At 41.5% G+C, this 16,570-nt stretch overlaps 1 protein-coding gene and 1 non-coding gene across 2 annotated transcripts in view; both read right to left on the minus strand.

Annotated features, from left to right (window-relative positions):
• The window catches only part of SF3B3 (splicing factor 3b subunit 3), a 53,761-nt gene that overhangs the window by 28,789 nt on the left and 8,402 nt on the right, over window positions 1–16,570 (minus strand). Inside the window, exons 4-10 of the mRNA XM_003939928.4 lie at window positions 15,527–15,699; window positions 14,410–14,551; window positions 10,403–10,515; window positions 7,438–7,575; window positions 6,720–6,823; window positions 5,454–5,619; window positions 2,738–2,833 (exon numbers count right to left, since the gene is read on the minus strand). Of these exons, the coding sequence (XP_003939977.1) occupies window positions 2,738–2,833; window positions 5,454–5,619; window positions 6,720–6,823; window positions 7,438–7,575; window positions 10,403–10,515; window positions 14,410–14,551; window positions 15,527–15,699 (932 nt within the window). The remainder of the gene's footprint in view (window positions 1–2,737; window positions 2,834–5,453; window positions 5,620–6,719; window positions 6,824–7,437; window positions 7,576–10,402; window positions 10,516–14,409; window positions 14,552–15,526; window positions 15,700–16,570) is intronic.
• LOC120362263 (small nucleolar RNA SNORD111) lies at window positions 7,800–7,890 on the minus strand. Its single transcript, XR_005578219.1, has one exon. It is a non-coding gene; the product is annotated as a small nucleolar RNA SNORD111 (small nucleolar RNA).

The following is a 16,570-nucleotide window of genomic DNA, read 5'->3' on the forward strand; positions in this document are numbered from 1 at the left end:
TAAATGATCTAGACACAATAGTAGCCACTTATACATAGTGTGTAACCCCCATCTTGTAGGAAAAACTCATATATATACATAGGAGGAATAGCCCTTTCCTAGTTTACTGATACAATTAGAAGGAAGACCTAAGAATTTCCTCATGAATAAAATTCAACTGTCAATTATGCTACACTCTATACCAAATGTAAAACTGTCAAGTCACCCTGGCTCAGTTGTGATGATAATCTAGTTAGAGAACAAGGTATAACAAATAGGCATGAAGGAACAAAGCAGCATTCTCAAATATTTTTATATATAACAAAGGTGTGTCTACAGATTTAAAGTGGGAAGAGAAGTAGCAGGAAACTCAAAAATGATGATTTTTGAGCCTTTATCTCTTACACTTCATAAAAATCATCTGCTAATGCACAAATGCATTTTTAAAATTTTTTTGAGACACAGTCTCACTCTGTCGCCCAGGCCGGAGTGCAGCAGTGTTTTCTCAGCTCACTGCAACCTCCACCTCCCAGTTTAAGTGATTTTCCTGCCTCAATCTCCTGATTACCGGCACTCACCACCACTTCCGGCTCATTTTTGTAGTGCTAATAGAGATTAAATTTCACCATGTTGGCCAGGCTGTTCTCAAACTCCCGACCTCAGGTGATCCACCTGCCCAGCCACACATACGCGTTTTTTTTTGTGTAAAGTGCTAGTTTTCATCATATACTCACTAAGATCTAATGAGAAGTAACTAACAAATCAAAAGCAATGGCTCTTGGCCAGGCGCCGTGGCTCACGCCTGTAATCTCAACACTTTGGGAGGCTGAAATGGGAGGATCACTTGAGCCTAGGAGTTCAAGACCAGCTCTGGCAACCTAGCAAGACTCTGTCTCTACCAAAAATAAATAAATAAATAAGCCAAGTGTGGTGGCGCACACCTGTAGTCCCAGCTACTCGGGAAGCTACGGTGGGAGAACTACTTGTTTGAGACTAGGTGCTCAAGGCTACAGTGAAACAAGGTCTCACCACTGCACTCAAAAAGAAAAAAAAAACAACAGACCTATGGCTCTAAATTGGGTCTGAATCCTTGAAATTTTGGTGAACTGAAAAATACATTTTAGAAGAGACAAAACATTTTTAAATTCCCTGAAACAGCAGTATTAACAGCTAACATTTTTTTAAAAATTAAGATGGGGTTTCACCATGTTAAATGGTCTCAATCTCCTGACCTTGTGATCTACCCACCTCGGCCTCCCAAAGTGCTGGGATTACAGGCATGAGCCGCCACACCTGGCCTAACAGCTAACATTTATTGAATACATCATGTCATAACTTAAGCTAAGTGCTTCATATGTATCATCTCATTCAATTCACACAATTCTTTACGGCAGGTACCATTATTAAGTCCATTTTACAAAATAAACAAAAGCTAAGTGATAGCTATTAAGTGGTAGAACCAGAATTGAAACCCGAGATTATCTTGGCCATGTTCCATTAAAATTTACAGAAACAGGCAGCAGGCCTCTTGAGAGCTACAGTTTGCCATTCTCAAGCTCTCAAAACAAACTGTTACAGGAAGCGTTTTATTTTTATTACAAACAAGTTCAAGTTCAGGGCCCTGACTAGAAGGCATTAACATTAAGACTACGAAACAAAGAGAATATGGGACTTGAGAAGATAACTTTATTTATTTATTATTTTTTGATAGAGACAGGGTTTAACCGTGTTGGCCAGGCTAGTCTCAAACTCCTGACTTCAGGTGATCTGCCCAACTCAGCCTCCCAAAGTGCTGGGTTTACAGGCTTGAGCCACCACGCCAGGCTAAGAAGATAACTTTTGGTGTCCAAATTCCCTAAAAAGTTCAGCAATAAAAGATTCACTAAATAAATTCTGATCTACCCACTTTGGTGTAATATTACAGAAACACTAGAAATTATGCAACTTGGCCAGCTGTGGTAGCTCACGGCTGTAATCCTAGCACTCTGGGAGGCTGAGAAGGGCAGATTCCTTAAGCCCAAGAGTTCAAGACTAGCTAGGCCAACATGATGAGACTCTATCTCTACCAAAAAAAAATACAAAAATTAGCTGGCTGTGTGGGCCTGTTATCCCGTTATTAAGGAGGCTGAAGTGGGAGGATCACCTGATCCCAGGAAGGTCAAGGCTGCAGTGAGCCACAATGGCACCACTGCACTCCAGCCTGAGAGAGTGAAACCCCCATCTCAAAAATAAATAAATAAAAGTATGCTATTTAAGAGCATATAGTAATAAGGAATAAATTTAATAAGATACAAAAATATATATAGCATCGATATGGTTGATTTAACTAAGACTAGATGTAAAGAGTGAAATGTTCCATATAGATTTCCTAACCTCCATGCCATGACTAGTGACCATATGGGCTATCATGCTAACAAGTTAAGAAATAGAATATCAAAAGTACAGTTTGGGCACAGTGGCTCACACCAGTAATCAACACTTTCGGAGGCTGAGGCAGGACAATCACTTGAACCCAGGAGGTCAAGGCTACAGTGAGCCAAGATCACACCATTGAACAATAGAATGGGCAACACAGCAAGACCCTGTCTCAGGAACAAAAAGAAAGTCTAAAGAATAAACTTCAGGGAAGTCAGGGAGAAAGAATATACTTTTCCACAGATATCGCAACTATGTCTTTGACAATAACAAAGTAAAGCCATCAATTACTTTTTCAATGCTTCCCTCCAAACTCTGGATTATCTAGAAACTGCAATCTTACCTCAAGTCCATGCCTCAGGACTCTCAGAGATGATCGGGGTCCCCTACCACAGGCCACATACAGCTGTGGAGTATCTTCATTGGCTAGATCTGCTATCTGCACAGAGAAAAAGATGAAAAAATATCTACCAGTGCTGTTTGCAAACACAACTCACATTCTCGGGAGACAAACTATTTTTGACTGTATTAAGCTAATATATTGGCGACCAGCCCTGAGATATAAAGAGAAAAGCCCCAATGTTTTAAAAAGTAAAACAGTTTGATGCAGCAGGTTTTCCCAACCAGTTTATAAGTTAACAAAGGAACTTTCACATTTGAGATATGAAGTGTTCCACAGCGTTCAAGTGAAATTTGAACATTTCCTTCTGATTAAAAATAGAGGTAACTACAACATTATCAGTACCCATACACTTTGTCGCCAACAGAAACAACATTCATTTATGTCACTTTTAGGTCTGTAGATATCACCAATTATCATTTACTCTCATCATTGCTGCAAAATTGTATTTATTACCCCTGCTTTTAGGCTGCACACAAACACAGCTGCTCTATACAGATACTTCTATGATGTAGCTAATCAGCGTCTGGACTTTTAAGCAGTCTATCCCTGACTACTTAAAACAAATAGAAAAGTCATGTGTTTCTCTAGTATCCCAGACATCCAGCGGCTTTCCAACACAGTAATTTGTTGACCAATATGTGAAAAGAGGTAAATCATCTGCATTATAGTTTTGACAAACTGAACAGTTCAAATGAAAATTCTTTACTCTCTCTGCAGAGCAATGGAACCTACTGTAACTTAGATATGCATGTAAGTACTGAGGGTATACACCCTTCACACCAATCTCTTAAAAAATTAACGTACCCATTTTAAGTGTATCATCTTTATTATTTATAAGGCCTCAATAAAGCACATCTATTTTCCATAACTCTAAAAAATATTTTGCTATCTTGGTTCTATTTTCATACGCATTTAAAAATATTATTCATCAGCTGGGTATGGTGGCTTGTGTCTATAGTCCCAGCTACTGAGGAGGCTGAAGTGGGAGAATCACTTCAGCCCAGGAGCTGAGGCTGCAGTGAGATTTAACTGTGCTACTGTCCTCTAGCCTGAGTGACAAAGTGAGACTCTTGTCTCAAAAAAAATTTTTTAATTAAAAAAAAAAAGTAAAAAGTAAAACATTATTCAGATGGGATCCAGATACCTGAGGCTAGCAAAAAGATCCATGGCATTAAAAAATGTTAAGAAGCCCTGCTACAGACACTTTAACTTCCATTAATTTTATTCTTTTTTTTTTTAGACAGAGTTTCACTCTTGTTGCCCAGGCAGGAATTCAATGGCGCCATCTCAGCTCACCACAATCACAACCTGCACTTCCCAGGTTCAAGTGATTCTTCTGCCTCAGCCTTCTGAGTAGCTGGGATTACAGTCACGAACCACCACACCCGGCTAATTTTACTCTTGATGAATAAACTATTTACACACATTACTTATTAAAATCCCAATGAAGGTGGAAAAATCACTAATAATCAAATTAGAAACTAGTCACACTTATTTTGTTGCCCTCAGGACCAATAATTTCTCAAAAAGGAAAAACAAGGGCCAGGCGTGGTGGCTCAAGCCTATAATCCCAGCACTTTGGGAGGCCGAGGCGGGTGGATCACAAGGTCAAGAGATTGAGACCATCTTGGTCAACAAGGTGAAACCCCGTCTCTACTAAAAATACAAAAAATTAGCTGGGCATGGTGGCTCATGCCTGTAATCCCAGCTACTCAGGAGGCTGAGACAGGAGAATTGCCTGAACCCAGGAGGCGGAGGTTGCGGTGAGCCGAGATTGTGCCATTGCACTCCAGCCTGGGTAACAAGAGCGAAACTCCGTCTCAAAAAAAAAAAAAAAAGGAAAAACAAAAGCGATTAATTTCAGATGGGGTTAATTAAACCTGTCTGAATGCTGACTTGTTTCCCCAGTACACAGTGAACAAGCCCCTCTCCCCTCAGAAGTGTGATTAACTACACAAAGAGTGGTCCCTAATGGTCACTCAAACCCTGGCAATTGAGGATGCAACAGCATGATCAAATTTCTAGCTGTTACAACTGAGCACCAGCAACAAGAGACACAATCTCCATTCTGAGCCACTTCAGGTTCCTTCTTGAGAATGTGATTTAAATCTTCCTGTTAACAACTGATCCAAATGTCTCAGAACTATTTTAAAGAGGAACTGTGGTAAAATTAAATAAATACAGCTATATGCAGACTGTTGTATGATAAGAGGTCAACTACAGGATACTCTGGAGTATATGAATCCACTTATTTTAAAAAGAAAAAGAACACATAAACATATACATGATTCTAAATGCAGTGAAAACCCCTGGAAGTAGTCACAAGAAGCTGTTAATATAAGCAATATGGCTCAATGGAGCGGATAGGTGAGAAGACTGTGGGTAAGACTTTTACTTTTCACTTTCTGTATGGTTTGAAATTTCCTTCCCTGCAGGCTGTACAGGAAAATGATCTGAATTTTTACATTAAACCTGAGTTTCATCATTAAGGGGAAAAAAAGCCCAAGGATTTATTTATGATTTTTTTGTGTTCAAACTTCTACCTGTAACTGCTTTACACACTGGCAAGTCCATGGAAATGCTAATAAAGCTACTTAGACTAGACCTCAGTTTAACTTTAGACTCATTGTGCAAGGGACTGGAAAGGCCCACAAACCTGGCAAAACAGAATGGGAGAGAGGCTGTCCAACTCATCAACCAGCACAAGGTTTTTAAGTGGTCTTGGCTGAAAAAAGAATGTGTCTCCTTCTTCCAGAGGCATGGCTGATGAAAACTCAGGTTCTTCATCATCATCTCCAAGATGTGCAATTTGATATAAGTAACTGGGAAGAAGCAGAGAAACTTTAGGTAACGAGCTCTCTACTGAAGATAATATTTGATATCAACATAAAGCACAAACTATTTCATTAAGATACTGTTATTAGGCCGGGCGCGGTGGCTCAAGCCTGTAATCCCAGCACTTTGGGAGGCTGAGGCGGGTGGATCACGAGGTCAAGAGATCGAGACCGTCCTGGTCAACATGGCGAAATCCCGTCTCTACTAAAAATACAAAAAATTAGCTGGGCATGGTGGTGCGTGCCTGTAATCCCAGCTACTCAGGAGGCTGAGGCAGGAGAATTGCCTGAACCCAGGAGGCGGAGGTTGCGGTGAGCCGAGATCGCGCCATTGCACTCCAGCCTGGGTAACAAGAGCGAAACTCCGTCTCAAAAAAAAAAAAAAAAAAAAAAAAAACACATTCTTGTGAAAAGCTCCATAAGCCTCGAAGCCACACCTTCCTACCAGCAACTTTTTTTTTTTTTTTGAGTTTCACTCTTGTTGCCCAGGCTGGAGTACAGTGGCGTAACCTCAGCTCACTGCAACCTCCACCTCCCAGGTTCAAGTGATTCTCCTGCCTGAGCTTCCCAAGTAGCTGGGATTACAGGCGTCCACCATCATGCCCAGATCATTTTTCTATTTTACGTAGAGATGGGGTTTCACTATGTTGGCAAGGCTGGTTTCAAACTCCTGACCTCAACTGATTCACCCGCCTCAGCCTCCCAAAGTGTTGATCACAGCCCCTGCTACCAACTTTTTTTTTTTTTTTGAGACGGAGTTTCGCTCTTGTTACCCAGGCTGGAGTGCAATGGCGCGATCTCGGCCCACTGCAACCTCCACCTCCTGGGTTCAGGCAATTCTCTGCCTCCGCCTCCTGAGTAGCTGGGATTACAGGCACGCGCCACCATGCCCAGCTAATTTTTTTGTATTTTTAGTAGAGACGGGGTTTCACCATGTTGACCAGGATGAGGTCTCGATCTCTTGACCTTGTGATCCACCCGCCTCAGCCTCCCAAAGTGCTGGGATTACAGGCGTGAGCCACTGTGCCCGGCCGCTACCAACTTTTATAGTAACCAGGGCAAATTAGGGTAACAGAAGGATTACTCACTGGTTTCCAAATTCTGATGCTACAAAAAGGAATCCTGTTTTAAGTACACACATGGCAGCAGCAACAGGTACAGTATCAAAATACTTGAGCCGGATCTCAGTAACCTGGAGAGAAAAGAAAGATTCTGGTGTACAAACAAGTGAAGTCAGCCCAGTATTATTACAAGACAGCACAGGCTAAGTAGCAAATAAAATTCATATCTGACCAGGGGTCAGCAAACTCCAGCTCATGGGCCAGTCATGCCAATCAATACTGTCTACGGCTACTTTTGTGCTGTAACAACATAGCTGAGTAGTTGAGACGGAGACTCTGTAGCTTACAAAAGCTGTAAATATTTACTATGTGGCCTTTACAAAACAATGTTTGCCAATTCCCGATCCAAACAGCTAAGAAACTGCACAACTATTCACAGAGCTTCTCTATAGGACAAAACAAGTAAGAGATCACTTTTATTACTCAGTTTTCAGTAGAAAATGAGACCTTTATCCTCTTCACACCAATTATTACCACCTGAAAATAATCACTACAAGTGGCATTATATTGTATGTAAGAATACCAGACCAAAAATCTGATAACCAGAAAGAGAATCTGTACTTATATACCAGTTCCAAGGGCAACCACTTTCTAAGTTCTCATTATTTTAACTTCTGAAGTATTACCTGTCTTGCCTAACTCATCTCATAGAGTAGCTGTACTGGTCCATCCATGGTCTACTTACCATATCTTCATCTGTCTCCAAAGTGATTTTAAAGATATCTCCCTGCTCAGTTTGAGCCAAAAAGAAGAACATAGATTTGGTCTTATGGGTTGCAGAGCAGACAAAAATCATTCCTCTTTCAGGGTCATCCAGGTCATTCTAGCAAAGTCAAATACATAATCAACGTCTTAGAAATGGGTCCTTCTTAGTTCTGGAATTCAGCACTTTAGCAACAGGGATTACACACGACATTCAGGGCCTACAAGCACAAGCTTTGATCCAGAACGGCCTGCTAGCCAGAGCAATGGAAGTCCACAGCTCAAAATTCATCACCTGCTGTATCTAATAAAACCAGGGTAACCAAGAGTCCCAATTTCACTCTACAGCCTGATCAGAGCCATAAGGCAAAATATATCTCCAGAGAAAAATGTCAGAGAAGAGACATGAAATTTAAAGAGTCATCATTTCAGGCTGTGACCGAAACACTGCTCCATCTAAACCACCCTGTTGTACATGAAACACCTTGATTCCTAAAAGGCACCTCCTTAGCTATGAAATAGAATATTTTTTCTTTTCAAGACAAGGTCTCACTATGTTCCCGAGACTGGTCTTTAACTCCTAGGCTCAGGGGATCCTACAATCTCAGCCTCTCAAATAGCTGAGGATGACAGGCACACCACTGCACCTGGCTTGCATTTTTTAACATTTCCAATAGTTTCTATTTCTCTCACCAACTAAGCTCTGCAAGAAGTTTTAGACTTCTCTGTTGCTGCAAAGCCAAGTACAGTGCCTGGCACAGTTAGGTGCTCAATGTCTAATCAACTTAGTGACTTCTCATCCCTTAACAAGAACAATTTAACTTAAAATTGATGGAATCTGACTTGTATACTATGTATTAGATTAACTAACTTAAATCCTAAAGTTAAACACCAGGCAAATAAATAATCCAGAGGTGAGGGGAAAGATTACAATAACTGATTCAGGCAAAGGAGCCACACCAAAACCACTGGGTGAAAAGATGCTGGGGAAAAGGGATATTTACTAGTCTCAAAGATCACCATCAAATTCCATTATCAGTTACCAAAAAAGAAAAGATACCATTACAATGAAGACAATGGGCAGGCACCACCTTAACAAAGAGACTAATTTAATATCTCAATGAAATAAATCAACATTATGTATGCACAATGTGTGACATCATGGAGAATATATGTCACCTACATACATCACTACCTATGTAGTAATTATATCAGAAATATTAAACTCAATATAATCATGAGGAAACAGACTATGGGACAGACTATAAGAAAACTGGCTGGCTGGGCACAGTGGCTCACACCTGTAATCCCAGCACTTTGGGAAGCCAAGGCAGGCAGATCACAAGGTCAGGAGTTTAAGATCAGCCTGGCCAATATGGTGAAATCCCATCTCTACTAAAAATTAAAAAATTAGCCGGGCGTCGGCCAGGCGCGGTGGCTCAAGCTTGTAATCCCAGCACTTTGGGAGGCTGAGGCGGGTGGATCACGAGGTCGAGAGATCGAGACCATCCTGGTCAACATGGTGAAACCCCGTCTCTACTAAAAATACAAAAAATTAGCTGGGCATGGTGGCACGTGCCTGTAATCCCGGCTACTCAGGAGGCTGAGGCAGGAGAATTGCCTGAACCCAGGAGGCGGAGGTTGCGGTGAGCCGAGATCGCGCCATTGCACTCCAGCCTGGGTAACAAGAGTGAAACTCCGTCTCAAAAAATTAGCCGGGCGTGGTGGCAGGCGCCTGTAGTCCCAGCTCTTTGGGAGATTGAGGCAGGAGAATGGCTTGAAGGGAAGCAGAGGTTGTAGTGAGCCAAGATGATGCCACTGCACTCCTGCCTGGGCTTAAGAGCAAGAGTCTATCTCAAAAAAAAAAAAAAAAAAAAAAAAATTAGTCCAGACTGACTGGTAGGGCGTAATGGCTCATGCCTGTAATCCCAACACTTTGGGAAGCCAAGTCAGGCAGATCACTTGAGGTCAGGAGTTTGGGACCAGACTGGTCAACACGACAAACCCCATCTCTATTAAAAATACAAAAAAAAAAAAAAAATCAGCCGAGTGTGGCAGTGCATGCCTGTAATCCTGGCTACTTGGGAGGCTGAGGTGGGAGGATCACTTGAACCCAAAAGCAGAGGTTGCTGCGAGCTAAAATCACAACAATGCAACAGCCTGGGCAAGAGCAAGATTCTGTCTCCAAAAAAAAAAAAAAAAAAAAAAAAAAAAGGTGAGAAGGAAATACCCTAAACTAAAGGAGACTAAAGGCCATTTATGAAGAAACTTTTTGGGATGAGAGAAATATGAATATGACATACACATAAGGTAACTATACTACACAAAATGTTACAATTTCTAGGGTATGATACTGGCAATCTGATTAAGTAGGATAATGGCCTTGTTCTCAGGAGCCATTATCTCAGGAGATTATCGGAGTGAGGCATCATAATGCCTGTAACTTCTTTTCAAATTGCTTAGCCTAGAAAAGTGTACAGATATATCCTGAGAAAGAAAAAACAAAAGTAGAAAAATATTAACAACGGATTAACCTAAATGATGGGCATGTGGGAAGTCACAGTTCTATTGTTTTTAAACTTTCTGTATATTGGAATTTTCAAGATAAAATGTTGGGGAATAAAAGCCAAACAGAATAAAACGCAATCTATCTCTAACAAATATGCTTGGTTTCTCCAAACTAAAAACTTTCAAGAATTTCAAATTAATAATTGTCCATAGGTTCCTCTGAAAGGAAATTAGGTTAGTTTTAATTCTCTTTCTAAAAGATTATGTTTGGCTTTTACTCAAATGTTTTACCAGCTTTATTAAAAATAACATTTATGTCCCTGCCCGGGACCACTGGGTTTTTTTTAATTTACAAAAAAACTAACTTGCTAACAAACAGACTACAGTGTAATCACAAAAATTAAACACAAATATCTCTCTTCTTATATCAAAGATCTTACCCGCCTCCTGGGAATTGGACAGCGAATATCTGGCTGGTCACCAAAGTTCTTGTAAGTAATATAATTTTCAGAGCAGATCAGCACTCCACTTGGACCATCTGACCCTCCTGGAACTGTCAGAGAAAATAAAACTTAGCAGTGACTTTAACACAGACATGAATTTCTTCAACTTTCAGCTCCTCCTCTCTTTTGGCAAAACTTGATGAAGCAATGTGCCAGAGACTAAGAAACGTTCCAAGTGTTTCCCTTCCCTTTATTCATACTAGATAAGGATGAAGAACAGTTTGTGTTTATATGGAAGGTTTGATCTCAGCCTAGTTAACATACAAATGTTTACCTATAAGCCCAAATCTAGTTCTCATCTTCAGACCTTAATACATCAAATCACCTACTGGACATGAACTTCCACAGGTCATCTGAAACTACAGAGTGTTCAGGCCGGGCATGGTGGCTCACACCTGTAATCCCAGCACTTTGGGAGGCTGAGGTGGGTGGATCACCTGAGGTCAGGAGTTTGAGATCAGCCTGGCCAAGATGGTGAAAACCCATCTTTACTAAAAATAGAAAAATTGGCCGGGCACGGTGGCTCAAGCCTGTAATCCCAGCACTTTGGGAGGCCGAGGCGGGTGGATCACAAGGTCAAGAGATCGAGACCATCCTGGTCAACATGGTGAAACCCCGTCTCTACTAAAAATACAAAAAATTAGCTGGGCATGGTGGCACGTGCCTGTAATCCCAGCTACTCAGGAGGCTGAGGCAGGAGAATTGCTTGAACCCAGGATGCGGAGGTTGCGGTGAGCCGAGATCGCGCCATTGCACTCCAGCCTGGGTAACAAGAGCGAAACTCCGTCTCAAAAAAAAAAAAATAGAAAAATTAGCCAGGAATGGTAGCACATGCCTGTAATCACAGCTACTGAGGAGGCTGAGGCAGGAGAATCACCTGAACCCAGGAGGCAGAGACTGTAGTGAGCTGAGACGGGACCACTGCATTCCAGACTGGACAACAGACTGAGACTGCATCTCAAAATGAATAAATAAATAAAATAAAATAACAGGCCAGCGTGGTGGCTCATGCCTGTAATCCCAGCACTTTGGAAGGTGGAGGCGGGCGATCACCTGAGGTCAGGAGCTCAAAACCAGCCTGGCCAACATGGTGAAACCCCATCTCTACTAAAAACACAAAAATTGGCCGGGCGCGGTGGCTCAAGCCTGTAATCCCAGCACTTTGGGAGGCCGAGACGGGTGGATCACGAGGTCAAGAGATCGAGACCATCCTGGTCAACATGGTGAAACCCCGTCTCTACTAAAAATACAAAAAATTAGCTGGGCATTGTGGCGCGTGCCTGTAATCCCAGCTACTCAGGGGGCTGAGACAGGAGAATTGCCTGAACCCGGGAGGCGGAGGTTGCGGTGAGCCAAGATCGCGCCATTGCACTCCAGCCTGGGTAACAAGAGCGAAACTCCATCTCAAAAAAAAAAAAAAAAAACACACACACAAAAATTAGCCAGTCCTGGTGATGGGCACCTGTAATCCCAGCTACTCAGAAGGCTGAGGCAGAAGAATCACTTGAACCCGGGAGGCAGAAGTTGCAGTAAGCCAAGATCCTGCACCACAGCACTCCAGACTGGGCAACAGAGCGAGACTCCATCTCAAAAAAAAAAAAAAACAATAAAGTAAAATAAAATAACAGCATGTTCCTTCCCAACCCTACTCCACCTCCTGGATTCTCCACCTAACAGCATACAGACCAAACCAGAAACCTGGGTATAATCCTTCAATTCTCTCTCCTCCCACAGCCCTACTGATTCTATCTCCTTAGCAGCTGCCAATATCTCAGTTTAATGAGAAGTTTCCTCATCAGTCTCCTGGCTTACAGTCTTAATATCCTCCATTTGATTAGTCAAAATATAAGCAATTACTCTTTCTGAGGTGTCTACCTATCAGATTGCTACTCTACTTAGAATCCTTCAGTAGCTTTTACCCCACCCCTACTCCTACACCAGTCCCTTAATAATTAAATCATAGGCTGAGCACATTGGCTTCTGCCTGTAATCCCAGCACTTTGGGAGGCCAACGCGGGCAGATCACAAGGTCAGGAGATCAAGGGCCCTGGCTAAAACGATGAAACCCCGTCACTACTAAAAATACAGAAAGTTAGCCAGGCATGGTGGCATTCGCCTGTAGTCCCAGCTACTGAGGAGGCTGAGGCAGGAGAATCCCTTGAACCCAAGAGGCAGAGGTTGCAGTGAGCTGAGATCTACCCTGGGTGACAGAGAGACTCCACCTCAAAAAAAAAAAAAAAAAATTATATCATAATGGGCTTTTAATTCTTTGAATGAATCATGTTATTTCTTGTATTCAGGCTTTTGTAAATGCTGTTCCCTTTGCCTACAACCAAAACTTCCTCTCCCACCCCAACTGCACCTAGCTAACTCCTAACTAGTCCTCAGGTCTCAGAGACTCCAGCAAGCTTTCTGTAATACACTCCTTTCCTTTCCTGGTTTAGGGAACCTCTTCTCTGTGCTATCATGGCATCTGGTAGTTTCTGGTAATTTTTTGGTTATTTATCAGTATTCACCACCAGACTCAATCTTGCACAAAGGAGGCACCACATCTAACTTTTCACCACTGAAATCCCAAGATCCAGCAGACTGACTTAGCGCATACTGAATGCAAAGACTCAGTAACAATGTGTTGAGAGAATCAAGAAGCCCTTGTAAATGAAAGGTATGGTAATACGTTACAAGTAACAAAATATGTAATCCACTTTCCATAATTTATCTGCTTAATGTATTGACAGTTTCTAAGATTTATTACTCAAAGGTAAGTGCTATCCTTTATTATTACTCTGCAATATCTTCCGCCAACAAGACATTTCATTTTATTTTAGACATCAATTCAAGTACAAATGACTCAAAATAGAACTAGGTAAGTTTAACCCAAGCCTGCTGAAATGCAGATGACCACAAATGTAGCTGTATGTCTTTAGTCTTTTAATATAATGGATTAGTAATATGGATTTTCCAATGGTTAACTGATTTCCAAAGATGAAAAGATTTTCCATCTTTTAGCTCATCCAAAAACGTTACCTAGCTATCGGCCTTTAAAACATTAAATCTGATTTGCTGGAATGTTAGGTTTTCCTATCTACAACCATATGAACTAGACTGCAAATTTTTCTTTTTACTGTCCATCCCTACTTTTGATGTTGTAGTTATACCAGACTCATAATGTGGCACAGCAGCATTTACTCTTTTTGTACTCTGGAAGAATTTTACTTTTTTAAAATTCTTATTTTTTCATCGAGACAAAGTCTCACCTTGTTTCCCAGGCTGGTCTCAAACTCCTGAGATCAAGTGATCCTCTTGCCTCAGCCTCTTAAAGTGCCAGGGTCACAGGCGTGAGCCACCCCACCCAGCTGAGAAACTTGTTTTACAAGAGAATACATGTATGTCCCGCAACAAGAAAATAAAAGCCTTCGTGAAAATCCTGTACCTAAATCTTTCGGGAGAGTGATTCTGAACTACTGCTTCAATTTCTCTAATACTGTTCTACTGAGGTTCTTAATTTATTTTTGGATCAATCTGGTCACCATCTTCAAAAATATTTCTATTTTGTTTAAGTTTTCAAATTCAGATGTTTTATCTTGATGGGTTTAGTCCATTTCATTTGACTTTTCAAAGAGCTAGGTTTGACGGGTAAAGAGCGACTACAGCCAAACTGTCACAGCAACTAACAGTAAGTAATCAATATTCCAAGCTGACTGCTCCCTTAAACTTGTCTACCTTCAGGAGAAAATGAATTATTAAGGAGCTAGACAGTCTATCCCCAACACTTTTTAAAATCACTCCACCACATGAAATTCTAACCTCTCCAAAAGATAGACAAGGTATTCAGATTTACCACAAATGAATTAATACTCAAACCCCATTAAGCAAAACCTATTAGGTTTGGGCATAAAATGAACCAACTAAAAGGATACAGAGCAGCTCTGAGAGGTAAGTACCTGTAATAAGGAAGTTGCCATGTTCCTCCAAAGGTTCACTGTATTTTCGGACCACATGATTTAAACCAAGGTCTAGCTCATAAAAAGTGAGTGTCTGCTGGGTATTAGCTGCTGCTTCCCCTGTCGGATCATTGTCTGCTTCCTACAGAGAACAGTGGCATAAAAACTAATCAGCAGCATAAAATCTGAAAGCGTACAGATTTGGAAAGGACATCAGGACTCCATTTTACAAATGAGGAAACAGAAATCCATAGATGTGAATTTTTGTTGTTGTTGTTGAGAGACAGATTCTCACTCTGTCACCCAAGCTACAGTGCACAGTAGTACAATCTTAACTCACTGCAGCCTAGAATTCCTGGACCTCAGGCTCCCAGGCAGCTGGGACTACAGGCAAAGGCCACCACACCATGCCAAATAGTTTGACAAAGTTTATACAACAAAATAATGGCAGAGCTAGAAGAAGAACTGGAATCTCCAAATTCTGGATCCAGGGATCTCTTTACTAGAGGATACTGCCTTCCATTCAAAGCAAAAAACAGTATGATCTGTGAAAAAATATATTAAACATAGCTTCAGCTTTTTCATGAAGCTTTTCCCAATAAAAATCTTGTTTCCATAGGGAGATTACTTAAATCAGAGAAAGGCTATTTAATAGTTGGTTAACCTGAGAAATATCCCAAAGAATTTCACTAAGGCATTTGGAATATGGAGATCTGTTAGCAAGACAGAAGTAAGATATGCACAAGGAGCTGGGCAAGGTGGTTCACGCCTGTAATCCCAGCACTTTGGGAAGCTGAGGTGGGCTGATCACCTGAGGTCAGAAGCTCAAAACCAGCCTGGCCAACATGGTGCAACCCCATCTCTACTAAAAATACATCAATTAGCTGGGTGTGGTGGGAACACCTGTAGTCCCAGCTACTCAGGAGGCTGAGGCAAAAGAACAGCTTGAACTTGGGAGGCAGAGGTTGCAGTGAGCTGTTATCGTGCCACTGCACTCCAGCCTGGGCAACAAAACATGACTCTGTCTAAAAAGAAAGAAGAAAGATGCACAAGGAAGAAAACAATCTTAAACACTGAGGTGACTGAAAGAAATCAAAAGAGACATGGTCCCCATTACCTCATAATCCATTTCCAGACAAGCAAACATTGGATTTTCGAATCCAACATCTACTCCAACTACGTGATATACTAAAGTGTTTGCTTTGTGGGCTTCCAGGGGAGATGAAATAGTAAGACGGGCTGCAGCATCTCTATTCAAGATATACACCAATTTCTGTTTCTCAATGGCACCTGTAGTTGAAGGAGATAAAACATACAAGATTCCCAGATAATAAGAAGAGAGACTTACAGAACAGCTAGAGTCATATCATGGTTTTCTTTCAGTAATTATTAACAGCACTAACACTATAAGTATAGTAACTCAGAATTCTGTTCTCAATCATCAAAATAGCACTTCGGGAGGCTGAGGCAGGTGAATCAAGAGGTCAGGAGTTCAAGACCAGCCTGGCCAAGATGGTTAAATCCCATCTCTATTTAATACAAAAAATTAGCTGGGCGTGGTAACGCTTGCCTCTAATCCCAGCTACTTGGGAGGTTGAGGCAGAAGAACTGCCTGAACCTGGGAAGCAGAGGTTTCAGTGAGCCAAGATTGGGCCATTGCATTCCAGCCTGGTCAACAAGAGCAAAACTGTCTCACCAAAAAAAAAAAAAAAAAAGACAACAGATGGTAGAGCCAGGCACAATGGCTCAAGCCTGTAATCACAGCACTTTGGGAAGTCAAGGAAGGACTGCTTGAGCCCAGGAGTTCAAGACCAGCCTGGGCAACAAGTGAGACTCCCATTTCTTTTAAAAATAAATAAATAAAATTTTTTTCAAAAAGACAATGGCAGCTGGGCACAGTGGCTCACACCTGTAATCCCAGCACTTTGGGAGGCTGAGACGGGTGGATCACAACGTCAGTAGTTCAAGACCATCCTGACCAACATGGTGAAACCCTGTCTCTACTAAAAATACAAAAAATTGGCCAGGCGTGGTGACAAGTACCTGTAATCCCAGCTACTCAGGAGGCTAAGGCAAGAGAATCGCTTAGGAGGTGGAGATTGCAGTGAGCCAAAATCGCACATCACTGCACTCGTCTGGGTGACAAAAAAAAAAAAAAAGA

The sequence above is a fragment of the Saimiri boliviensis genome, chromosome 1, assembly GCF_048565385.1.
Source record: "Saimiri boliviensis isolate mSaiBol1 chromosome 1, mSaiBol1.pri, whole genome shotgun sequence".
Taxonomy (NCBI): Eukaryota; Metazoa; Chordata; class Mammalia; order Primates; family Cebidae; genus Saimiri; species Saimiri boliviensis.